The sequence below is a fragment of the Triplophysa dalaica genome, chromosome 14 (genome assembly GCF_015846415.1).
Source record: "Triplophysa dalaica isolate WHDGS20190420 chromosome 14, ASM1584641v1, whole genome shotgun sequence".
Classification (NCBI taxonomy): Eukaryota; Metazoa; Chordata; class Actinopteri; order Cypriniformes; family Nemacheilidae; genus Triplophysa; species Triplophysa dalaica.
In genome coordinates, this window is record NC_079555.1 from 20,625,597 (window position 1) to 20,652,336 (window position 26,740).

Sequence of the window (26,740 nt, forward strand, 5' to 3'; positions counted from 1 at the left end):
TGTGTAGGCTATACTTTACAGTTACTGACATTTACCACTTGTGAAATCCAGCCTTTACAGTTTTTCCTAAAACTTTCTAACAGACTTTTACCATTAAATGTATATCTGATGTTTTCTGTAAGCTTGAGGACATCATACACACATGAAGCACCCAACAGACAATCAGGGCTTGTAAGAAGCCATGACCAACCACATGTATAATTTGCTTACAAAAAGTTTCGGACACTGTTCAAACGTCATACAGAAAAAAGTAAATCTATTCAGAACACACACTGGTAAAACTTTATTTTCGTCAGGACTTAACTGTCATTCTGCAAAACATGTTTTTACTGCTATAATACATCAATAATGGTGTAGAAAGGTAATCAGGTAAGATAATATAACAATATTAGATTATGGATGATTTTTTACATCCTGGAAGTCTTTTATCTTAATTCCCTCCTTTTCTTTGGATTTCTGACTCTTGGCATATTCAGCTCGCAGGGTGTTGCCGTGAACAGTGAGGTTTTTAGAGCTTGGAGAGCATGCTCGGCTCTAGCGCTGTCAGCGTAATGCAGGAAGGCTCTTTGCTGCGCCCCCTGCCAGTTGATTCTCAAAGGAACGGCTTCCTGTTCTTTCAGCAGGTTTTTCAGCTCACTCACTCGCAACCTTGCGGGAATGTCGCCAAGGTATATAATGCTGCTGGGGCATATATGCAACTTATCCTTAAATCTAGCATGTTTGTCATCTTCATAAGTCAAATGTCCCTGCTGCTGCTGCTGCTTACTTTTAGGATCACAATTAGGTTCCCATTTTAGCTCAGGCTGGATTTTACTTTGACAGGCATCTTGCAAGTTGTTATTCTCATATTCTCCAGCAGGTGGTGTTTTTAACGTCACATCTTTCCCTGCATTCTGCTCCAGTAATCTTAGTTTCTTCAAAATAGGTATTTTTGTCAGCACTTCTGTGTCCAGCTGGAAAAAAAATAGATTATTAAAATCGAGCTGTGATGGTTTTGGTCAAGGCAGTACCAGGATTTCTGCCAAAACAAGATACACTCAGATCAAAATGAAACTTGACACATTTGATTTAATTCTGGACTCTTTTTAAAATACACTCAAAATAAAACTATCTATAATGTTTACTGATTACATTTCACCACATACATTTAGAGGAACAAAACATATTGCATTATTTCACAAATAGGAGCCTCAGAAAAAAGGCAGCAATCACATCATCAATGTTGTTCTAAGAACAATGTTAGTATCTGATATAACTTTCTGCTAATTTTACGTATTGAAATAGACTACCTTTCTGTTTATTTTTTATGAAGATTCACCAAGTATGATTATGGAATATTAATTGTTGTAAACTTATAAAAAATTGGAAATTACATGTAATATAACTCAAACTGGAAATTGAATACACTGTTAAAAAATCGCTTAAAAAAATGGATAAAGTACTTGCAGAAATCTTCCAGTACATTTTCCTTTTATTTAACGGACATTTCCGTTAATGCTAAAATGTAATTTAATGCCGTGCAAGATGTAAAATACAGGTAAAACAACTGAAAATGAATACAGAAAATCTAATTCATATTAATACAGTATATTGTGCCCAATTTTTACCTATTTTTCTTAGAGTGTAGTATTTTAAAGTAATAAAAAACAAATGATTTCTGGAATACTTGATAGGAATTGTTTTTTCCTACTGATGGTTTGACTTTGTTAATATTTTAAATATTTTAAAACAATATGTAATGTCCAACAATTAACAATTAACAATTAACAATTAACAACAAGCTAACTGTTGTAGCCATGTGTTAAGTTGGATGCCTTCAAAAAGCTCCCAAACAAAACAATGTTTTCCAGCCCATATCCAGATTGATATACAAAAGATTTGTATTTTTCACCTTCTCGCTGACAATTTAATATTAAAATAGACTATTGCTGTTACTTCACAAATTTATTCTCACAAGTTTGACAAATGCAACTTTCTCAAATATGTCACTGAAATTTTAAATCTTCACTTTTGTGTAGTGACTCATTCAATGAGTCGTTAGTCATCTGATGAATGTGTGGTAAAAATGTTTCCAAGTATGATGTGTCTAGACTATCCTCTCTTCCCTCTATTTCTCACAGGTAATGGATGGCTGCACAATGGGATGGTCGTGAGTTTCTCATAGGTAGTCGGCATTAATGAAATCGCTTTGGTCAGATAATTAAGATTTAAAATATTTCATTTTCAATTTGTAGCAACAAGTCCAGTACGGTGCACCACAGGGTTCAGCTCTGCTCTTAGCACTATACGTGCTCCCTCTAGGACAGGGTTCCTCAAATCTTACCCTGGAGGTCCGGAGCACATCAGAGTTAAGCTCCAACCCCGATCAAACTTGCCTACCTGTGATTTTATAATGGTCTTGAAAACCTTAATTAGCTTGCTCAGGTGTGTTTGATCAAGGCTGGAGCTAAACTCTGCAGTGCTCCGGACCTCCACGGTAAGATTTGAGGAACCCTGCTCCAGGAGATATAACTAAGAGACATGGACTCAACTTTGTGAGGCTTCAAGAAATTTTAAACTCAGCAGTTCAATAGATTAATGGAATACATAGCTGATATAAAAAAAAAGGACGAGTAACAACTTTATATTAACTCGGACAAAACAGAAGTGATACTTACTAGTTCGAAAACTGCCATACGTTACAACCAAGAAAACTTCTAAAACTATTGACGGATGTTTGTTATGATCCTGTTTGTATCTCGCCTCTTTTGTAGGGTACCCTGTTCCCCTCTTGTTCCAATGTTATTCAGCCTCCTTGTTTGTTACCATAGACTTTAATCATAGACTACACCCATCTCATCTGTTGCCATAGCTATTCATAGATTCATTGCCACTTCACCTGTGTGTTGTTCCCTCTGATTGTCTTGCGTATATATACCCCTGTGTTTGCCATAGTCCTTGTTGGTTATTGAATGTATTTGAGTTCTGTATAGTTCCATCTATGCCTCGCTATGTCTGATCTTGTTTATGTTTCTTGTTATTGGATTATTTTCATTTAGATTTATTAAATATCTTAAAAGCTGCATTTAGATCCAGCCTCTCTGCGCCATGCTTGGACGATCTCATTACAATGCTTCATTATACCCTCATCATCAGCAAAGAATCTTTGCATTTTATTCGATATTCGTCATATGCGGTCACTATCAGATGCAGAGAAGATAATTCATGCATTTATGACATCAAGAATAGATTTTTGTAACGCACTACTAGGTGGTGGTCCTGCAGGCTTATTACAAAAACTCCAGCTAGTTCAAAATGCAGCAGCTCAATTCTTACACAAACAAAAAAGTCACACAACAAGCCCGGTTCTATCAACATTGGACTGGTTATCTATTAAGCTTGCATTAACTTGAAAATCTTACTGATTACCTATAAAGCCCTACATGGTTTAACTCCTCAGTACCTGAGTAAGATTCTCTTGTCTTACAGTCCTTCACGTTCATTATGTTCTCAGGGCTCATGTCAGTTGGTAATGCCTAGAATTTCAAAATCAAGTGCAGGTGGAAGATTATTTTCTTATCTAGTGCTAGGGTTGTTCCGATTGAGGATGCTATTGTGTATCGTTGATAGTCAATAGTTTTGCCGATAGCTGAGTCCTTAGACGATGGTCTGCTGTTTGTCAATAAATGTTGCAAATTAATATTACAAAAACACATTGCGGATTTCTTCCTGGAAGAGAGCTTGCAATACGAACAGCTCAGGCTTTTTCTCGTGCCTTAGAGAGTTTGTAATGTACTGGGCCAGAGTTTTCTGCACGCAAAGAGCTTGTAATGCGCGTGGATCAGGCTTTACTCGCGCTAGAGAGAGTTAATAATAGTGCAGGGTTTGAGTTTTTAGCACATGAGAGAGCTTGTAACAGAGCCGGACTGGCCATCTAGAGCACCGGGAGTTTTACCAGTGGGCCACTGGCAAATGGCCACTCAGTACAAAAAGCCAGAAGCCATAATATTGCACTACTCAGACTTGCGGGCGCAGCCGACAAAAAAACGTGTGTTTGTACTTGCGAATGTACTTCCCAACTACTACCTGGCTGTTGTGATTTCTGTATTTTTAGATTCAACTTTATTGTCATTACACATATACAAGTACAGTGTAACGAAATGTAGTTTAGGTCTAAGCAGAAGTGCAATTAGCAAGTGCAGGATATACAGTGTGAATAAATACAGAATACAATATTAGGAAAATACTATACAATGGGCATGTACTATGAAAATATGACAGTCTGTATGTACTATGAACAGTATAAACAGAAGGCTATATACTGTGAACATTAATGTACAGGTGGTTATGAACAGATAACAATATAGACTATACAATAGTGCAAGTGACTTGAGTCTGCATTAGTTACAGACATTAGCTATTAAAGTTACAGTGCAGTAGATGAGTTGAGGCGGTTATTAAAGGTACGGTGCAGTACATGAGTTAATGCAGTTATTGAAGTTATAGTGCAATACATGAGTAGATGCAGTTATACAGTTACAGTGCAGTAGATGAGTTAGTGCAGTTATTGAAGTTAAAGTGCAGTAGATCCGTTAATGCAGTTATTGAAGTTACAGTGCAGTAGATGCGTTAATGCGGTTATTAAGGTTACAGTTCAGTAGATGAGGTGATGCAGTTATTGAAGTTACAGTTCAGTAGATGAGTTAGTGCAATTATTGAAGTTACAGTGCAGTAGATGCGTTAATGCGGTTATTAAGGTTACAGTGCAGTAGATGAGTTAATGCAGTTATTGAAGTTATAGTAAAATAGATGAGTAGATGCAGTTAGTTATGCAATAGATGCAGTAATGCAATAGATGAGTAACAGTACGCTAGAGAAGTTGGTGCAGTTATTGAAGTTACAGTGCAGTAGACGAGGTAATGCAGTTATGAAAGTTACAGTGCAGTAGATGAGGTAATGCAGTTATGAGAGTAGTCCATTAGTGCAAATGAGCATTCAGTGTAATATTCCTGGTGTGCAAGTGATCAGTATAGAGTGCAAATGATGCTATGTGTGTGTAAACAGTCCGGTAGAGCAGATAACATGAAATACTGGTGTGTACAATTCAGTCATGCATGGCAGCCCTGTAGTGCAATGTAAACAACGTAATAGCAGCATTACAGTTAAAGTTATGAGGGGTAATGGAATCAGTGCGGAGCAGAGTTCAATAGTGAAACAGTTCTGGGAAAAAAGCTGTTTCCTAGTCTGCTGGTTCTTGTCCGGAGGCACCTGAAGCGTCTACCGGAAGGCAGGAGAGTAAACAGTCTATGAGCGGGGTGAGAGGAGTCCTTGATAATGCTGCGAGCTCTGCGCAGACAGCGTTTCTTTTGGATGTCCTCAATGGAAGGGAGTGTAGTTCCTGTGATGCGCTGGGCTGTTTTCACCACCCGCTGCAGTGTCTTGCGCTCAATAACAGAACAGTTCCTGTACCAGACTGTGACACAGTTGGTCAGGATGCTCTCTATCGTGCAGCGATAGAAGTTCACCAGGATAGTTGAAGACAGTTGGTTCTTCTTCAATGTCCTCAGAAAGAAGAGACGCTGGTGAGCCTTCTTGACCAGGCATGAGGTGTTGGTGGTCCACGACAGATCCTCCGAAATATGGGTCCCAAGGAACTTAAAACTGGAAACGCGTTCAACAGCCGTCCCGTTAATGTGGGTGGGGTCGTGTGTGCCTCCTTTCGCCTTCCTGAAGACCACAATGATCTCCTTTGTCTTGGAGGTGTTAAGGAGCAGGTTGTTGTTTGAGCACCATGTGGCCAGGTGCCGTACCTCCTCCCTGTAAGCAGTCTCATCGTTGTTGCTGATGAGACCAATCACTGTTGTATCGTCTGCGAACTTGATGAAGGAGTTAGGTCCATTCACAGGTCTGCAGTCGAGTGTGAAAAGGGAGTAGAGAAAGGAGCTCAGTACGCAGCCCTGTGGTACACCAGTGTTGAGGGTGATGGTGGTGGAGCAGATGTGGCCTAACCTAACAAGCTGAGGCCTGTTCGTCAGGAAGTCCATAATCTAGTTGCAGGTTGAATTGTTAATGCCTAGGTTTCCAAGTTTGATGATTACCTTGGAAGGGATGACGGTATTGAATGCAGAGCTGAATTCTACAAACAGCATGCGTGCATAAGTGTCCTTATTATCCAGATGTGTGAGCACGGAGTGCAGCGCCATGGACACCGCATCATCTGTGCTCCTGTTGCTACGGTAGGCAAATTGGTATGGGTCCAGTGTGGATGGTAAAGAGCCTATTAGTTGTGACAGGACCAGCCGCTCAAAGCACTTCATAACAATGGGTGTGAGTGCTACAGGGCGTTAGTCATTCAGGCATGTCGGCTGGAATGTTTTGGAATGGGCACAATGGAGGGGGATTTGAAACATGCTGGAACCACTGCTTGGGCGAGGGACAGGTTGAAGATATCCGTGAAGACCCCAGCGAGCTGCTCCGCACATGCCCCGAGTACGCGACCAGGAATGCCATCAGGACCAGCAGCCTTGCGTGCGTTTTTCCGGCTTAGTGCAGTGTAAACATCTGTCGAGTTTCGTGTGATGATTGGGTGGTCAATAGAAGGTGTGAGCCTGGTGGCGGGTTCCTAATTGTCTCTCTCAAAGCGTGCATAAAAGTCATTAAGCTCGTTCAGAAAGGCAGCATCTGTGGCTATGGAGATGGAGTGGTTGGGTTTGTAGTCACTAATGGCCTGGATGCCCTGCCACATGCGTAGAGGGTCAGAATTGGTAAAATGCTCCTCTAGCTTCAGCTTGTAGCAGTGCTTGGCCGTTTTTGATGCCCCTCCCTGATCTGAAGGCGGTGTTGCGTGCTTTCAACAGGAGGCGCACTTCCTTGTTCATCTATGGCTTCTGATTCGGGTATATGGTGATCTGCTTTTGAGCTGTGACACTATCAATGGTGGTATTGATGTATTCCAATACAGAGGAGGTGTAGCTGTCTATGTCCGTGTGAGAGCCACTGGTGACCTGAGAATAAAACATACTCCAGTCTGTGTGTAGAAACCTTTCCTGGAGTGTAAAGTCTGCCCCCGCAGGCCACACCTTGATGGTCTTCACTGATGGCTTCACACGATTAATGAGAGTGGAATACTTGGGGGTGAGGAACAAAGAAAGGTGATCAGATTGACCCAGGTGGGGGAGGGGGTCGCGGTGTAAGCTTCAGCCATGTTTGTATAGACATGATCCAAAGTTTTGTTTCCTCTTGTGTGGCAGGAAACATGCTGGTGAAATTTAGGGAGCACTGTCTTTAAGTTAGAGTGATTAAAATCTCCCGCAACAATAAATGCAGCCTCCGGTTGAGCAGTCTGTTGTTAACTGATGGCTGCATGAAGTTCTTTCATGGCAAGCTTGGCATCAGCATCCGGTGGAACATAAGCTGCCGTTATAATGGTGGAAGTGAATTCCCGTGGCAGATAAAACGGTCTACATTTAACCATGAGAAACTCAAGGTTAGCCGAGCAGTGTCTCCCGACAATAACAGAGTTTGTGCACCAAGCTTTATTGACATAAATGCACAATCCACCTCCTCTTGTCTTAACGGATTCCTCTGCCGTTCTATCCGCCCGGTGTGTGTTGTAGCCCGCTAACTCAACAGCGTTCTCCGGTATGCCGCTGTGTAGCCATGTTTCCGTGAAGATTGTGACATTGCAGTTCAAAAGTCTTTTGTTGTTGATGATGTGAAGTCGAATCTCATCCATTTTGTTCACTAATGATCATACATTAGCAAGGAAAAGGCTGGGTAAAGAGAGCCGGTGTGGTGTTAGCTTTAGCCTAGCTTTTAGCCCTCCGCGCTTCCCCCGCCTTTGTGTGGGGTGCGTAGCATCGGGTGTTTTGGCGATCTCAGGAACGAGTTGAATGTTGCTGATATAACTTCCGGGAATGCGCAAACCGATATCCAAAAGCTCATGCCGGGTGTACGATGTGAATGCACAACTGTTCTTAACGAACAGGCCCGAGATGAGCAAGAAAAACACTATATAATTGCTAAAACTGGAGAGACGCTGAGCCTCGCGATGTTCACGCGCCGCCATCTACGCCTAAACATTCCTTGTATCCCAGTGGTTGCAGCAGTGGTAACAAGTGCTTGTGAATGTCAGAAGATTGATCAATAAAATTAAGTAAAAACTTAATTTTGGAAAGTTTTTTTCGAACATATAAAACTGTTTTGTAACTATTTTCCTTAGTCCCTTGTTGGATAATTCTCCAGGAAAAGCACTCGGCACACCCACACAGCAGCATGGAGAGCAGGAGAAGGAGCAGACGTCACTTGTAAGCAGGAGAAAGAGAGAGAGCATATGTTCGCGAAGTTCAGGTGTTTGTTGTTATTGATTGTAGTGGAGTAGGCGGGGCGAGACCGTGGTTCGAGTTGGGGTGGCTTTCGTCCAAGTGGGAGCGGGGGAGCTGCTGCCGTCCGCCGGAGCCTGCATCCGTCCGCCGGAGCCTGCATCCGTCCCCCGAGGGGGAGGAGCAGGGGGCGGGAGTGCCGAGTGCGGCCACCGCCTGGCAGAGGCCAGAGCCTGAGTCCGTCCGCCCAAGGGGGAGGAGCAGGGGACGGGGAACCCGGGCCGTCTCCCAGATAAAGGAGGAGCCACCGCCGGCCACCAGGGGGTGGACGGACGAGCCGTCCACCGAAGCCCCAGGGCCACCTCAAGGCACCGCGAAGGAGAGTACTCCGGCTGGTTGAGGACCGAGCGCATGTCGGGGAACCGGACTATAATTTAATTATATATATATATATATATATATATTTTTTTTTTTTTGTGAGTTAAAATAAAGATTTAATATAAATAATATACAGCCTGCGGCCCCTCACGGATGACTGCCGGCAACACAAACATAAATATAAACTTAACATATGTTTGGGCCCGGTCCTCTCTTTTCGACGGTCCGGTCGCTCGTTCTCTTATATGCTCCCAATCTCCTACGTGATTCGAGCCCGGTGTGCGCACAGCTGCCGCTCATTCACAATTACTCAACTGTCTCGAACCACGGTCTCGCCCCGCCTACTCCACTACATTGATGTCTGTGTTTTGTTGACAATGTGCTTTAGATGAGCCTTCCCCTCCCCCTGCATGCGCCATATGATTTCCTAAAGCTGTATCCATCTTTTATAAATGTGATCAAACTAAAAACTCTTCGACGATGCGAAGTGTGTTTGGCCAGCTTTAATTATCATGCATTTTGTTATATCTGAGAGTTAAAAAAAAACATTTAAGCAATATATTATTTATAAAGGGCAAAGATAGGCTACATATAAAACACAAATACACCTAAATAAACTGCTGTAAATATGCTTAATATTATTAATGCTTTGTATTTAAATTTTACAAATGAAAACGATGCATGATATTAAACACGGTCAATTTAGGAAAAAAGCAAGGTCAATGTTAATGTTACAATAGCTTTAGAAAAATTAACAACATGTTTAAATGTAAATAAATGTCGGCTGAGACTGTTCTGCGTGCTGTGCATGGTATTCTGTCCCGTGGGCTCATGGGATATAGAAGTATCTGAAGGATCCTTCGCTGAGTGCTTCTAAATCTGGGTGTAACCAGTAAACCATCCGGGAACTTCTAGCCTACTCTTTTATGAATACTGTCGATTCGGACATGGTATTCGTTTCGCACACTACATTTTGCCTACTATATAGTAATGAAGTATGCAATTTCAGATTCAGCCACTGTGTCTGTCATTGTAGTAAACGTGGAGTTTTGAGACAAACACATAGCAGACTGTGTTTGGTTGGTTCCGTTTGCGAAGCTACCAGAGACTGCGGGGTGTGGAGGATACGGGAGATCATCATCACATCAAGTTCTCATTTGATTTGTCTTCCCCTATAGCAGTGCTCAGGAACCTGTGGCTATTTTCAATAACCATGTGGCTTGCCAGGTGTCTTACCCTTCACCATCATTGATTGGTAAAAACATCATAATATACAGGCCTATATATGGATATTTCACGCATGCAGTGCTATGCACGTGTCACGGCACTAATCAACAGCAAACAGCGTTTTTATGGTAACCACTTGCGCCCATAGCCCAGATTCACAGTACCAAGAGCGAGCCTCATGCTTTTATTTAAAGTGGCAGTCAGTAAGTTATTTTGAGTAAAAATTTGCTAAAACCAATCATTGAGCAAGTACATGAAAGAATGTTGTTTAAAACCGTGTCACTACCCTTGCGGGATTCACCATGGAAAGCTTGTAATTGTTCGGGCCCGGTCCTCTCTCTCCGACGGTCCGGTCGCTCGTTCCTTTTATATGCTCCCAATCTCCTACATGATTTGAGCCCGGTGTGCGCACAGCTGGCGCTCATTCACAATTACTCACCGGACTCGAACCACGGTCTCGCCCCGCCTACTCTACTACATACCCCCATCAACCCCTCCCAAGCCGGGGGGTACCCCCGCGACTGTGCAAGCTCCCTCGGGGGGGTGGGGGTTATGCAGCGATGAGACGAGACAACGGAGACGGGAGCCCTCGGAGCGACCGGAAAGATAGAGGGGAGAGAGGGAAAAAAAATGTCAGGTTCCCTGACATGCCGCCGCTCGTTCCTCAACCAGCCGGAGTACTCTCTTTCGCGGTGCCTTGCGGTGGTCCTGGGGCTTCGGTGGACGGCTCGACCGTCCGCCCCCTGGCGGCCTGCGGTGGCTCCTCCTTTTTCTGGGAGTCGGGGCGGGTTCCCAGTCCCCTGCTCCTCCCCCTTGGGCGGACGGACGCAGGCTCCGGACTCTGGCAGGCGGTGACCGCACTCGGCATTTCCGCCCCCTGCTCCTCCCCCTCGGGGGACGGACGCAGGCCCCGGCCTCTGGCGGACGGCGGCAACTCACCCGCTCCAGCTTGGATGAAAGCCACCCCACCTCGACCCAGGGGCGCGGCATCAAAGGTCGCCGTTCCACCGAAGCTTTGATGGTGGCCGCACTGTGCACTTCCGTTTCCCCAGAGCCACTGCTTCGAACTCTCCGGCACCGCAAAGCCACTCGGCGGCAAGGACTCTCCGACAGCATGTCTCTCCTTCCTCCCGGGTTTCGGCACCAATGTAATAATTCTCCATAAAAGGGAAGGAAGGAGGCGGGAACCGGCAGACATTTAAATAAAGTTTTAATATAAATAATAACAGCCGGCGGCCCCTCACGGACAACCGCCGGCGAAGTAACTTTAACATAAATACAAGAACAAATCTAAATATAAATACAAACGTAAAAAATGTTCGGGCCAGGTCCTCTCTCTTCGACGGTCTGGTCGCTCGTTCCTTTTATATGCTCCCAATCTCCTACGTGATTCGAGCCCGGTGTGCGCACAGCTGGCGCTCATTCACAATTACTCACTGGACTCGAACCACGGTCTCACCCCGCCTACTCTACTACAGACCACACAGCAAATTATCCGGTGAGCAGACAGAAGCAATCTGCGATGTGTCAGTATGGATGCGCTGTTTAACTTTAACTGTTTTTGAGTTGTCTGTGGACATGTTTTGACCATAAGTGAGACTGTGGTCTGTGGACATAAATCAAGTTATTAGTATTGAAGATATTGAAATATATGTATATGTTATAATATCTGTAATGGCTGTTATGCAAAAATTAATTAACCAAAACTAGAAAAATAATTTTTCGTTAAAAAAGGTTCCTGAACCCTACGGTAGACACGAAATCAGCATTTGTCCACGTCACACTGTTGTCATGCGGTTTCTACATTAGTAAAGGCGGTAACGCGTATATGGCGCCATTCCCAGGCGACTGCACAGCCCCGTGTCATTGTTTAGAAAGGCAATTTTCTCAGGATTACAAGTAGTTTGAAACTTTTGAGATATTGCTCAGCTGTACAAAATATATAACACTGGCCTAGTTGTTTTTGGATATTTTACTGCATAAATGTTACAAACTGTTCTTTAAAATTCTTTAATGAGTACAAATTACAAATTGTCCAGTACAGATTTACAAATTCAGTATTTGTCCATTTGGTTTGCCCATGATAATATGTACTTTTTAGTTTGTGCAGTCACATTTAGAATCATATTATTTATGCGTTTTCGTATGATAAGCTGTTTTTAGTAAACTTTATTTTTGTTAGTAAATCACTCATTTGGTTAAAAGAAAAACACAGCGTTTCCGTGTTATATATTTTTGACAGCTAGATGGTTCCAGAGCCACCTGTTACTCTAGGTAAAGATGTTTACATGTCAATCAAAATTAGAATTGAATTTTACACAGAATTGTTCTTACTGTCAGTTGAATGTAATTTTTTTTGTCTTTCAGTCTTCATTAGCTAAATTGTGTTGATTGATTTATTATAGTTTACAGTTAAGTTTAAATCCAATTTTAACTACAAGCATGCTTTGGTCCCCGAGACATCTACTATCGGCACTGCTTTTAATACTTTATAGTAATTTCGTTAAAGGAGTTCACAGATCGTTATGTGGCACTTTCAGAAGAATTTGAGGAGTGCTGGTGTTGATTGGTCTCGCCCTGACTTGGTTTCAGATTTTATCTTGGTTTAGGTGGTCTTGACTACAACTGTACTGTGATCCAACAACAAAGAGGCATCATTGACATGATTTTAATCACTTCTAAAGGAGTTAGCAGCTATTCTGACCTAAAATTTAGAACCACAATTATCAATATTGTATTCATAGTACTTCATCCCACACCACGATAACGCGCGTGGGTGCTATTTCTTATTGGCACAGAAAGAATACACAACTATACCTTTGACCAAATGATGCCCTGAGGTTTGGGCCGTTCACATTCAGTTTGGATGATTCTCGTTGGCGTTAGAATAAAGTCAACTGTGAGGTCATGATCTTCAATGAGTTTCTCTGGAATGTCCATGACCTTAAGAAATTTGGCAAACACATCATCATCACTGTAATGCTTGGTTTAGATGTATAATCTGTTATTGTTTTATAAAATAATAACTCTTTTATGATTTATGACTGGTTAAAGTTACATTGCTAACCTGGCAGTCATGAACGATAGTGACAATCACGGTGGAGTCACACACAGCTCCCATGCATGCCATCATGGCATATTCCATGTCCGCGAAACCCTCACCTTTTCCAATTCTGTAACCTGATAATATTGCAAAACTTCCACTAAGGTATAATCTTAATAGCATCTCACTGCATATAAACACTGAGTTTAACAGTGGTATAAATTAGATTTTTAGGTAACAAAGTTATATTAAGGTTTAATGCCATTTTACAGGGGCAAGTTTAGTTTTAATACAGTATGGAATATATTAGGTTATAAATTATAATAAGGTAAACAGTATTTTAGGTCACAAGTTAGCTAGCAATGAAAAGCTATATTTAGTTAGCTCTCTCCGTGCCATCCCAATCCCAATTTTAATTGCCTCATGTTTTATTTTTTAACACTGAGACAATAGAATTCTGTATATTTTTATTTAAAAAGTAAGTAAACAAATTCTACAGACATGAAAAGACAATACAGCAAAAATTGCTTTTTTACAAAAGATGGTTCACTCACTCACTTCAGAGACAATTTTTTCACTATAAAAAAGGGTCTTAATAAGATATGTTAGTCAAATGAGCACTTAAACAGTACTAACAGTTGTAAACGGTCTGTGAATTGAATTGTAAATACGTTAAATATTACTCACATTGCTCACCTTGTTTCAATCACTACAATAAATTCATGGCTCCAGACTGCATTTTGCGACCCGTTCCCATTCTGTCGGTCTCTCGACGTTGTGTCGAGAATGACAGATGGGGTTCGTCCTTGAGAGCCAATCAACTCTGACTACTATAGAAAAGGCCAATGAAATTTGGCGAATTAAATTTGCATGCTGGGCTCCGCCCCCGGATATCCGGTATAAAAGGAAGCCGGCGTGCAGCATTCATTTACCTTTTGTTCTTCAGAGCAATCGCTCATGATTACAAACTCGAATTCTACGAATTCTATTACTATCCTGCCGGATCTACGACGTGTTGCAGCGGATCGTCCCTACCTGCAGCGACCTTCCCCTGGGCGTCTCTGCGGTTCCAGTGGTGTCAGAGAGAGAGATTTCCAAAATGTCCTTTTTAGGACTGAGCACTCTACAGCGCGGCATGTCCCGCTGTTCTCTTGGGTGCCGCACCCTCATCGAGGAGGGGGATGGACACGATCGCTGTGTTTGGTGTCTGGGCGTCCAGCACGCTGAATCTTCCTACGGGAACCAGCCACCATTTCATCTGCTACCCGGGCTGTGACATTGGTGGCTACGGCCTCGAGGTCCGCCTGTGTTAGCGGCGTTAGTGATATGGGGACCTCTGCGAGCGTAAACCCGCCAGCCAAGTGCTCACGGGCCGCTCGCACCCCGATTCGCTCTTCCAACCGTTCCCCAACCAGCGGTGGCAAACCGTCCGGATCCTCAACCACGCACTTGGAAACGGTGCGTGATTCAGATGAGATGTCACTCGCAGCATCGGACCCCAGGGGGGTCGAGCTCTGGACGAAACAGAGGTTGAGATGTCGGCCATGCCATCCCGGGCTGCCGCGAGCATTGGGCTGCAGTGTACGCCACTGCCCCCTTCCCAACGCTCCCGGTTGGATGCTTGGTTCCTGGGGTCGGAGCGCGGTGCCAAACCGCGCCCACCCCCCGGTGCCATTTTTCCCAGAGGTGCATGCGGAGCTGTGCAAGACTTGGAGCACACCACTCACGGCTCGCTCAAGTCAAACCAGCTCCGGCTCCCTCACTTCCCTCGATGGCGGGGCAACCAAGGGCTATGTCGAGATCCCCAAGGTGGAACGTGTAGTGCAGAGCATCCTCTTCCTCGGTATGGAACTCAACTCTGTCACCTTATCGGTGCAACTGTCCGCAGTTTGCGCCCAGCCTGTGTTGAACTGCCTGGAACATTTCAGGCAGACAGCGGTCCCCCTGAAATAATTCAGAGGCTCCTGGGCACATGGCATCCTCGCCCAGTAATACCCCTCGGGTTAATGCACATGAGACCGCTCCAACACTGGTTTTTCAGAGTTGAGTTCCGAGGAGAGCGTAGCACACCGGCAGCAGGCGCATGGTGATGACACCCTGCTTCCGACGCACCATAACCCCTGGTCTTCCATGACTTTTCGACGGACTAAGGTCCCTCTGGGCAGGTTACGAGGCAAGTCGTGGTGACGACTGACGTCTCCCTGCAAGGGTGCGGTGCAGTGTGTAACGGGCACGCAGGCGGGGCGTTGGACGAACCCCCGCCTGTGCAGGCATATCAATTGCCAAGAGTTGTGGGCTGTGCTACTTGCACTGAGCAGGCTGCGGTCTCTCGTGCAGGACAAGCACGTGCTGGTCCGAGGACAGCACTATAGCTGTAGCGTACATCAGATCGTCAGGGTGGCATTCGCTCACAGCAGCTAACACAACTTGCTCGACGCCTCCTCTGGTGGAGTCAACAGGGGACCCGTTCCCTGCGGGCCACACACCCCGGGCAAACTGAAACTGGACAGCCAACGCGCTCTCTCATCAGTTTACGCCTCGTGGAGAGTGGCGACCCTACCCCCGCGCAGTCCAGCTCATTTGGTTGCTGTTCAGGTTGGCCCAGGGTAAACCTGTTCGCCTCCCGCAACACTACCATTTGCCCGCCTTGGTATTCCCTGCCCGAGGCAGGGAATGTCCTTGCGTACAGCTGACCGCGGGACGGGCGGAAGCACACCTTCCGCAACTCAGGAGCCTCCTTGCACAGACACCGTGCAAGGTCAGGGACAAGGAGCATCAAGTGTTATTGGTTACACCGCACCGGTCTAACCGCACTTGGCTTCAGAGCTGATGCTCTAGATCCGACCTCTGGCACACCCATTTCTGGTCTCTAGACGGGACGAGAAGATCCTGAGATGGCTACTCCCCCTCTATGGCAGAGACCATCACCCAGGCTAGGGCCTCATCTACTAGGCGGTTACACGCCTCTAGACGGCGCCTCTTCTCCTCCTGGTGTCCCTCTCAACTAGAAAGACCCACCGAGGTGTTCGATCAGGATTATGTTGTCCTTCTTACGAGACTGGAGACTAACATCTCCCCTCCACACTGAATGTGTATGTAGTCGCTATCGCCACTCATCACGACTCAGTTGATGGAAAGTTTCTAGGATGACATGACCTGGTCACCAGGTTCTTAAGGGGCGCGAGAGGGCGGAATCCGCCTCAGCTCCGCTCCATACCCTCTTGGGACCCTAAAGTGGTCCTGGGAACCTCTTGGCCCCAAAGAGCCCCTCGGAGGTTCCGATCTTCCTCACCCGAGTAAGACGGCCCGCCTGATGGCGCTCACTTCCTTCAAGAGGGTAGAGGACCTCTGAACATCCTCCGTGTCCCCGGATTGCCTTGAATTCGGCCCTGGAAACTCTCACGTTATCTTGAGACCCAGGCCCGGATGCGTGCCCAAAAAAGTTCCCACTACTCCCTCCCGGGGCGAGGTGGTAAACTTGCAGGCGCTCCCCATCAGGGAGGAAGACCCAACCCGATTCGTGTTGTGTCCAGTGCATTGTGCCTCTACCCGGACCGCACGCAGAGCCCAAAAGCTCTGACCAGCTCGGTGTCTGTATTGGAGGACAGCAGAAGGGAAAGGCTGTCTCCAAGCCGAGGCTGGCGCACTGGGTTGTGGATGCCGTTACAACGGCATCACGATCTCAGAATCTCCCATGCCCATTGGCAGTGAGGACTCACTCCGCATGGGGTATAGCCACCTCCTGGGCACTGGCCAGAAGCGCCTCCCTAGCAGACATCTGTTGAGCTGCAGGTTGGGCTACGCCCAAACACCTTCGCAAGGGTTAGCAACCTTCGTGTAAACATGTCCTACGTGGCGACATGTAGGATTGGCATCTGGGGGGTCGTATGCCTGAGAAAGCACCTTTCCACCCTCCACTAGGTTGGGTCAGTGTGCTATCTACCTCTCTTCTTACCCAAATACTGATTAAGAACAGGTATTCCATCCATCACTAAACGAGAACACCCTGGGGGCTGGCTGGGCAGAGAAGCCTTCCCCCTTAGGCCGGGATACCATGTGAGCTATCACAGATAGCTCTAACCGGACCTAGTGCTACCGGACGTCTGTAACACCCCCTCCGTGGGCTATTCCGTCTGATGTTTCCTCATGAGAATGGTTCCCACTCCTGGTAACCCATGAGCTTCCCCAGGTGGGCCTCCACCTCGCGGTTAACTACTCAGTCCGCACGTTCCATGCGTTCTCCTCCAAGGACGAGACCATACCTATATCCACCATATTCCTCCCCACGGGTACGAGGTGGCCTCTGCAGCGCACTCCTGATTAAGGAAGTGGCGCTTAACCGGTGTAATGCCTCTCGCCAGTAGAGAGCTAAGTCCCCGTCCGTGAAAGGTTACCGGTCAGGGCTGTACCCATCTTTCTCCAAGAAAGCTCTGGAACCCCCCGACCACCACACTGGAAGGTTACAGTTTCGCAAAAGCATCGAGCTGACACGCCCAGGCTTGTTACCGTTGCTTCGCCAGAGATTGTGACGCAATACAGTGTTGTGGCGCTTTCCATAGGCAACCCCATCTGTCGTTCTCGACACAACGTCGAGAGACCGACAGAAAAGGAACGTCTTGGTTACGTATGTAACCTTAGTTCCCTGATGGAGGGAACGAGACGTTGTGTCCCTTATGCCACGAACACGTATCGTATTCTGCTGCAGTCGTGAGAGGCGCTTCAGAACAAGAGGTAAATGAATGCTGCATGAATGCAAATTTGCAAATGCAAATTTCATTCAGCAAATTTCATTGGCCTTTTCTATAGTAGTCAGAGTTGATTGGTTCTCAAGGACGAACCCCATCTGTCGTTCTCAAACCAACGTCTCGTTCCCTCCATCAGGGAACTGAGGTTACATACGTAACCAAAACATTTTTTAAGACAATGCGTTCATTTTTTACAAGTACTCGCACATGTGCGACCTGCAAATTTGGAATTTCTTCAAGTTTTTATTTCATCTGGAAAGACGAGAAGAAGCGCCAGCCTGCCACCAGTGCAGGCTGTGTGTGAAAGTCAACTGCGCGTCAGTGCGTGGGTCACTCACATGTCACTGATGTTTCCCGCTGCCCCGGACACGCAGACTCCAGATCCTCATTGACGAGTTTACACACACGCACGCACACACACACACAAAGTGCGCGCATTACTACGAGTTGCTGTTTGATGTTACTGATTTCTTGAAACCGCGGACGAACAATTTGAAATAGGAGATGTTTAAAACGAAACTTACCGCGGAGGAGTTCAGGAAACTTAATCTAACTGTAGATTACTTGAGACATCGCTGAATCATTTCAAATCCGTTTACCATAAGAACGAAAGACAGGCGAATGATATGTTAAGTTATATTTGACGTTACGTGTTGTGAACATGAGGAAAGTCTCCTTAATACACAATAAAATCATTGTAAGAACATAACACGAAGCCTTCCATTTTGCTTTAATGTGTAACACTGTAAATAATTAAATTACAAACTTTTGGAGAAGCACAATTTCTCTTGGTTCAAATGATTTCAGATTACAGTCTCGCCGGAGCATATAATCAGCCGGCTGGTCTATAATCAGCAATCACAGCGTATACACAATCAACTCGCTAATAAATAGGGAAACCATCTTACCTGCTCGATCTCCTAAGATTAAGCATCGACTTTAAGTTCGACGCTATGACGACTTGTCCACAAACTGCAATCCTTCAGCGCCGCCGAGCGCGTCCCATCGGTCCGGCTCGGAATCGGATTCATTAATCGATTCCCGGCTTCATCATGTGGCCGCCAGCTCCTACGTTCCGCACCTCGAAAGGCTAAATCCAGAGGTGGCACTTCATCACCTGGCCCAGAGAGATGTCCACTGCCTTCTTCGGCTTCTTCTTGCACCTCCACTCACAACACAACCCCCGCCATCCAGAAATGGACTGTACGGGGCCTACAACTGGCTCTGTCCAATGCGGACGTCCAATTCCACAGGCGGATGACCAAGGCGGAGCTTTATTGCCTCTATGCTTCTTCCCTGGCGGATACCGTCCCACCGAAGTCAGCTCCGCAAATAACCACTGACAAGCCGGGCACGGCTCGTGGTTCTCCTTATTCCAGGTCTGGGCAATCCACCAATGCTGGCAAGCCGGCACAGCAGGCCTTCCACGAGCGCAGGTAACTGCATGGATTTCCCCGAACGCCATGAACCAACCGGTCGTGGGCTTCCAGCAACTCGTCCCTCTCACGGTAGGCCAGCTTCAACCTCCAGCCAACGCCCCGCCAGCAGTTAACACTGCGGTCTGCCTAAGAAACGTTGGCTCGCCAGCACCTGGAGCTCCGGTTCTTTCTCACCCATTCCCCGCCCCTTGCTCTTGGCCAACGTTGCCTCCGTCGACCACTAGCGCGAGGCTGCCTCAGTTAGCAATGCAGGGGCCGGTCCTCGGCCATTTCCCTGCCCCCTTAGAAGCTGCTGCCAACGCGAGCATGACTTCGCTAGCCGCTCAGGTGGCTGCCATCCCCTCCCTTTTCTCTCTTCCGCAGAGCCGATCAAACTTCTCATTGGCCACGGCGACAGCTATGCGAGTGCATGCATCAGCGTTGGAACCGCCTCCAGTTCCGGGGAACATCGGATCTTGACAGGTGCGGACCCAGATCTTTATTTTCTCCTCTCACCTTTATAACCCTCGTCAACCAAGCGGCAGGTCACTTACGGTGATCTATTGCGCACATTTAAAAATCCGTCACCCAACCACACCTGCACGCTGTCTTTCCCCGAATTTACCGTCGCTTTTTCCCGCTACACTTATGTGATCTGCACTGCGTTCCCTCATAGGAGACGCCAGCTGGGCGATTACCTCGCCATTGTGGCAGAGCTTGCTCTCTCCTATGGGGGTGCACATTTCTACACATATCACAATTTTTTTTCCGCCTAATGTGCCATTCATGAGGCTCAGTTCTGATAGATCTGGCGAGCTCGGGGCCCACTTCCCGGACAGCACGGCAAATACGCATAACCTTCATAACCAAGCTCTATCATTATTCCTATCAACATCACTGTTATCTGCCCAGGTGAACTCGTGAATTAGCACCAATCAATAACGAAGTTGCTCTTGTAGACATTGCCTCTTTTTAAATAAGCAGAACCAGATCTGCTGTCATCAACTTATTTTTCAGTATCAGTAATACAGTTCTTTAGGGGAAAATGTGAATAAATGCATTAATGACTGATCTTAAGGTGTGCACCTAATTTTTTTTGCTTGCTCTCATAAAAATGTCATTCAGGGGCTACAGTGCTCCTAGAAAAAAAAGTTAGTCTGGAGCCCTGAAATTATTTGTTTTTGCACCGTACCATTGTTTTTTTTATTGTCTTACTTGTTAAAATATATGTTATAAAAATGTGTTATTATTTCCATACCCTAGGAACATCTGGGACACAGGACAGATATAGTGAGATTACCATTTTCAGATACAGCAACAGATCCAATCACGACAAGATTCACCTGAACACTGTCTTCCAAACCAACAGGGACACTGAACTGTTTAATGCCCTTAAATCACAGAGAATACTTTGATTAAAACCACAACAGATCAACTGAATATCAGGGATCTCCAACTGTGTTCCTAGAGGGCTATATCAGCTCCAAACCTAATGAAACACAGCTGAAGCAGCTAATCAAGGTGTTCAGGGTGACTTATTACAGACAGATGTGCTGAAGCAGGTTGGAGATCCCTGCTATAGATCATCTAACCTCAAAGAAAGCATGCATGTGTAATGAATTTACCTGTGAAGTTGAACAAACATGCAATACTTGTTTGGTTGCACCTTGTGGAGGAACAATCTTGTTAAACAATCCTGTTTTCAGACGAGGTGTTGGAACAAGCAATGTTTTTCCTGCCTGTATTTGAATATAAAATTGGATATGAATTAATTGTGATTCAGTAGCTCAGCTGGTTTTGAACATTGCATTTGTAGTGCAAAGATCATGGAGAACACACACCCTGATAAAAATGTATAGCACCGTCACTTTGGACAAAAGCACAAAGCATAAATCGTATTGCCTTCGATTAAACCGTGGTCTGTTAAAATACATTTACATTTAGGAGACACTTTTATCCAAAACAACTTACAATCTGGGTAAACAATGGAAGCAATTGGGTCAAACATTAGGACAACAAAAAGCATAAGAGCAATAAAAACATGTCTCACAAAGCCTACTACAGTGTACAGAACCAAGTTTAGTTTATCTAATGCATTTTTTTTTTAGATATTGTATTAAAGAAGGTGCAGAGGGAAGAGATGTGTTCCCTTTCTGTCGGTCTCTCGATGTTGTGTCGAACCGACAGATGGGGTTCGCCCTTGACAACCTATCACTTCGACTGATTTGAATCAGGCCACTGAAATTGGCGGATGACGGCATGCTGCATTCATTCGCCTTTTGTTCTTCAGAGCCTTCACATTCTGATATACTTCTCAGAACTTGATATAGGATCTCAAACAACCGGACTTACGATGTGGTGCAGCGGACTGTCCCTTCAGACATTGCGGTCAAGGGTGGCTGTCTTCCTCCGGGAACGAGCCACCACCTCGTTGGCTTCCCGTGCAGTGACGACAATGGCCAAGGCCTTGCCATCCGCTAGTGCGAGCAGCGAGGGTGATATGGGGACCTCTGTGAACGTCAATCCGTCAGCCAAGTGTTCACGGATAGCTCACACCCCGTCACGCTCATCTGAACGCTCCCCAGAAGGCTTCCAGGCATCTGGATCCTCAGTCCCGCATCCGGAAATGGTGCGTGATGATCAGATGTCTATTGCAGCATCGGAGGGTGATTTGCTGGCATCCGATCCCGACGAATCCTTGCAGCTCCCTCCCAAGGAAGGACGAGCTCAGGAGGAAGCGGATATCAAAATGTCAGCCATGTTATCTTGCACCGCACTGCCTCTCCCCCAACGCTCGCGGTTGGATCCATGGTACCTGGGGTCTGAGCGCGACTCCAAGCCACGCCCAGCCCTGGTTCCGTTTTTTCCCGTGGTACATGATGAACTGAGTAAGACCTTAAACGCCCCTTTCTCTGCTCGATACTTTCCCCGGTGCAAAGCATCCTCTTTCTCGGTGTGGAACTCAACTCTGTCTCCATGACAGCGCACCTGAGCACAGCACGCGCCCATGCAGTGTTGAACTGCCTGAAACATTTCAGACAGTCAGCGGTCCCCCTAAATCAATCTCAGAGGCTCCTGGGACACATGGCATCCTCGACAGGAGTGATACCCCTTGGATTGATGCACATGAGACCCCTCTAACACTGGCTACAGAGTCGAGTTCCTTGGAGAGCGTGGCATACCGGCAGACAGCTATTGCTCATTACGCCTTTCTGCCGACGCACCCTAACCCCCTGGTCTTCAATGACCTTCCCTACGGACAGGGGTCCCACTCGAGCAGGTTACAAGGCGTGTCGTGGTGACGAACGACGCCTCTCTGCAGGGTTGGGGTGCAGTGTGCAACATGCACGCAGTGTTGGGGCGATGGACGGGCCCACGCCTTCGCTGGCATGTCAATTGCCTAGAATTGTTGGCTGTGCTACTTGCACTAAAGAGGCTAGAACCTCTCGTGCATGAGAAGCACGTGAAAGCACAACTGCCATAGCATCCATCAATCATCAGGGTTGCATACGCTCACGGCTGAAAACACAACTCGCTAGACGCCTCCTCTTGTGGAGTCACCAGGTGATCCTTTCCCTGAAAGACTTCACCCCCAGCTCATTTGGGTGCAATTCAGGCGGGGTCAGGTAGACCTGTTTGCCTCCCCGGACACCACTCATTGCCTGTTACGGTACTCCCTGTACGAGGCCCCCCTCGGCACGGATGCTATAGCGCACAGCTGGTCGCGGGACAAGCGGAAGTACGCCTTCCCCCCCAGTGATCCTCATCGCACAGACACTGTGCAAGGTCCGGGAAGAGGAGCATCAAGTGCTACTAGTTGTGCCACATTTGCCCAACCAGACTTGGTTCTCAAAGCTAATGCTGCTGACAACAACTCCACCCTGGTCGATTCCCCTGACGAAGGACCAGCTTTCTCAGGGGAAAAGGCCCGTTTTTGCAGACCAGACATCTGGAACCTCCATGTCTGGACCCTGGACGGGACAAGGAGACCCTGAGTGGCCTACCCCCAGCGGTGGTTGAGACCATTATCCAGGCTAGGGCCCCGGCCACTAGGCGGCTATACGCCTATATGTGGCGCCTCTTCTCGTCCTGGTGTTCTTCTCGCAGAGAAGACCCACAGAGTTGCTCGATTGGGAATGTGCTGTCCTTTCTACAAGAGAGACATGAGACTAAGCTCTACTCTTCCACACTGAAAGTGTATGTAGGCGCAATAGCCGCTCATCATGACAGAAAAGTCTCTGGGACAAAACGACCTGATCATCAGGTTCCTAAGGGGCGCGAGAAGGCGGAATCTGCTTCGGCCGCGCTCCATACCCACTTGGGACCTTGAAGTGGTCCTGGAGGGCCTTAAGAGACCCCCCTTTGAGCCCCTCAGAGACGCAGTTCTTCCTCAGCTCACGATGAAGACCGTTCTCTTGGTAGCGCTCACTTCCATCAAGAGGGTAAGGCCCTACAGGCATTCTCCGATTGCCTGTAATTTGGGCCCGGCGGCTCTCACGTGATCCTGAGACCCCGGCCAGGCTATGTGCCCAAAGTTCCCACCACTCCTTTTTGGCACCAGGTGGTGAACTTGCAGCCGGTCCCCACTGGGGAGGAAGTCAACCCCTTCCGTGTTGTGTCCAATACATGCATTGCGCCTCTACTTGGACCGCACACAGAGCTTAAGGAGCTCTGATCAGCTCTTTGTCTGTTTTGGAGGTCAGCAAAAGGGGAGAGCTGTCTCAAAACAGAAAGTAGCGTACTGGATTGTGGATGCGGTCATGATAGCGTACCAGTCTCAGAATCGCCCCTTGCCCACTGTCAGTGAGAGCTCACTCCACCCGGGGTATAGCCTCAACATGGGCACGGCTCGACACAACGTTGAGAGACCGACAGAAAGGGACCGTCTTGGTTATGGATGTAACCTCAGTTCCCTGATGGAGGGAACGAGACGTTGTGTCCATCTTGCAACAAACACGTGCCGACCGCTGCAGCAGTCCTGAGAGGCTCTCAGGCTCGTCAGGACAAAAGGTGAATGAATGCAGCACGCAGTCTCCCTTTTATACCCGGGTATCCGGGGCAGAGTCCGGCATGCAGATTTCATTCGCCAATTTCTTTGGCCTGATTCAAATCAGTCGAAGTGATAGGTTCTCAAGGGCGAACCCCATCTGTCTTTTCGACACAATGTCTCGTTCCCTCCATCAGGGAACTGAGGTTACATCCGTAACCAAGACGTAATCTACTGATCTTGTAGCAGCATGCAGATCATTCCACAAATGTGGAACCGATCCAGAGAAGACTTGTGAGAGCGATCTTTACAAAATACTTGATTCTGATTGGCTGGAAGGTGTGTATTAGAACAGTTTATTGCATGAGTAGTTCCAGTGGGTTTGATCAACATTTGAAATTTATCATACAAAAATAACAATTAATTTCACCTGTCTGATCAAACACTAATAACAGTTTTAACTTTGCAAATGACCATGGTATAATCAGAATAATCCACGGCTAGCCTTGCATTGAAATTTAAGGCACTTTATGGAGGAAAACGTCTTGGTTACGTCTGTAAACGGAGTTCCCTGATGGAGGGAACGAGATATTGTGTTATTGTGCGGAGTGCACGTACGGGACACAACACGGATGGGTTTGGGTCTTCCTCCACAATGGGGAGCGCCTGCAAGTTCACCACCTCATCGCGAAAGGGAGTCGTTGGAACTTTGGGCACGTATCAGGGGACTCAGGATAACGGGGAAGTTAGGTAAACGGTGGACTAAACCCCATTCATATTGATTGCCATTGTATGACTAGGGGTTCGAAGGGATCGTGTTCCTCAATTGGATGCCCAATTCACGCACTTTCTAATGATGAGTGGGATGTTTTTCCCTTATCGTAGTTTAGGGGCCATTTTCCTGCAAAGTCATCATGCGGACACCACATGGGGTGTCAAAGAATTGGGAATGGACCATTTTGCCTTATCTTTATCACCACATCCAAGAGGTGCCCTGTCGCGCCCCCCTAACCACCTAATTCTACCACAGTCTTCCTCACGCACCTAGAGTTGGCAGTTTGACGCCCATTGCTGCCTATTGATGGCGCTACACCCCGAAAGTGCCGAAACATGCCCACCGCGGCAGGCGGTGCGTGGGCCCTCAGAGGTCCAAGCGGGGCATCGAGATGTATGAAAAATAACAAAACAAAGTAATCCTCACATCACAACCTAGTCCCCTCGTCGAGGGCTACGTGGCGCAACATTCTTTGATGTTTTTGGCTCCTGGGGCCTGGGCGGGCCGTACGGGAGCATCTGACACGCGCAACCTATTCTGGTGTGCTCATAGGTGGCTATTGTACGATGACCCCTGAACTGACCCTGGAGGTTCGGACGACCCCCATTCAAATTCTATTCTACTGCCCCTTCATTCGTTTTCTAGGGTACGGAGTGCCTACGGCCACGTTATGTGCAATATTGCCCGTTTTGTGCTATAAATACACCGAAAGCCTACAAATAGGCTGCTAATGTACGCTCTAGAATACAGGGGTCAAAAGGTCACAGGGCCTCGATGTTCGGCAAGGTATACGGTGGGGGTCCCATGAACCTTGATTGCGAGTGTCGTCATTCTAGGTCACTTCGAAGTGCCATTTTTCATTTCGTCAATGCCAGGGCCGAATTCAAGGCAATCTGGGGACACAGAGAATGCTTGTTGGTCCCCTACCCTCTTGAAGGAAGCAAGCGCCATCAGGAGGGCCGTCTTACTCGAAAGGTGAGGAAGATTGAAACCTCCGAGGGGCTCGAAGAGGGGCCCAGAGAGGCCCGTCATGACCACTTTAAGGTCCCAAGAGGGTATGGAGCGGAGACGAGGCGGATTCCACCTTCTCGCGCTCCTTAGGAACCTGGTGATCAGGTCGTGCTGCCCTAGAGACTTTCCATTAACTGAGTCATGACGGGGCTGATAGGGGCTACATACACCTTCAGTGTGGAGGCGGAGATGTTAGTCTCAAGTCTCTCTTGTAAGAAGGACAACACAATCCCGATCGAGCACCTCCGTGGGTCTTCTCGTCGAGCGAGACACAAGGACGAGATGAGGCGCCATTTATAGGCTATAACCGCCTAGTAGATGGGGCCCTAGCCTGGGTGATGGTCTCCACCACAGAGGGGGGTAGCCTACTCAGGATGTTCTTGTCCCGTCCAGAGACTAGACATGGAGGTTCCAGAGGTTTGGTCTGGGATGCCAGAAAGTACTCTTCCCCTGAGAGAGCAGGTCCTCCATCAGGGGAATGGGCCAGGGGGGAGTCGTTGTCAAGAGCATCAGCTCTGAGAACCAAGTGCGGTTGGGCCAATGCGGCACAACCAATAACACTTGGTGGTCCTCTTCCCTGACCTTGCACAGTGTCTGTGGAATGAGGCTCACTGGGGGGAAAGGCGCACTTCCGCTTGTCCCGCGGCCAGTTGTGGGCAAGGGCATCCATGCAGGGGTGGAGTCGTCACTCTCCACGAGGCGTATACTGACGAGAAAGCGCGTCGGCTGTCTGGTTCAGATTGCTGACTCCACAGGAGGAGTAGTCATGCAAGTCGTGTTAGCTGTCGTGAGCATACGCCAACCTGACAATTGCTTTACGCCATGGCTGTAGTGCTGTCTAGATGGACCAGCACGT

At 47.0% G+C, this 26,740-nt stretch overlaps 1 protein-coding gene across 1 annotated transcript in view; it reads right to left on the bottom strand.

Annotated features, from left to right (window-relative positions):
* Nucleotides 1–276: 276 nt before the first annotated feature.
* mthfsd (methenyltetrahydrofolate synthetase domain containing) overlaps nucleotides 277–26,740 on the bottom strand; it is a 29,326-nt gene continuing 2,862 nt past the window's right edge. Inside the window, 6 exon segments of the mRNA XM_056766511.1 lie at nucleotides 277–509; nucleotides 512–953; nucleotides 12,723–12,848; nucleotides 12,973–13,085; nucleotides 20,412–20,502; nucleotides 20,737–20,850. Coding sequence (XP_056622489.1) covers nucleotides 394–509; nucleotides 512–953; nucleotides 12,723–12,848; nucleotides 12,973–13,085; nucleotides 20,412–20,502; nucleotides 20,737–20,850 — 1,002 coding nt within the window. The 3' untranslated portion in view covers nucleotides 277–393.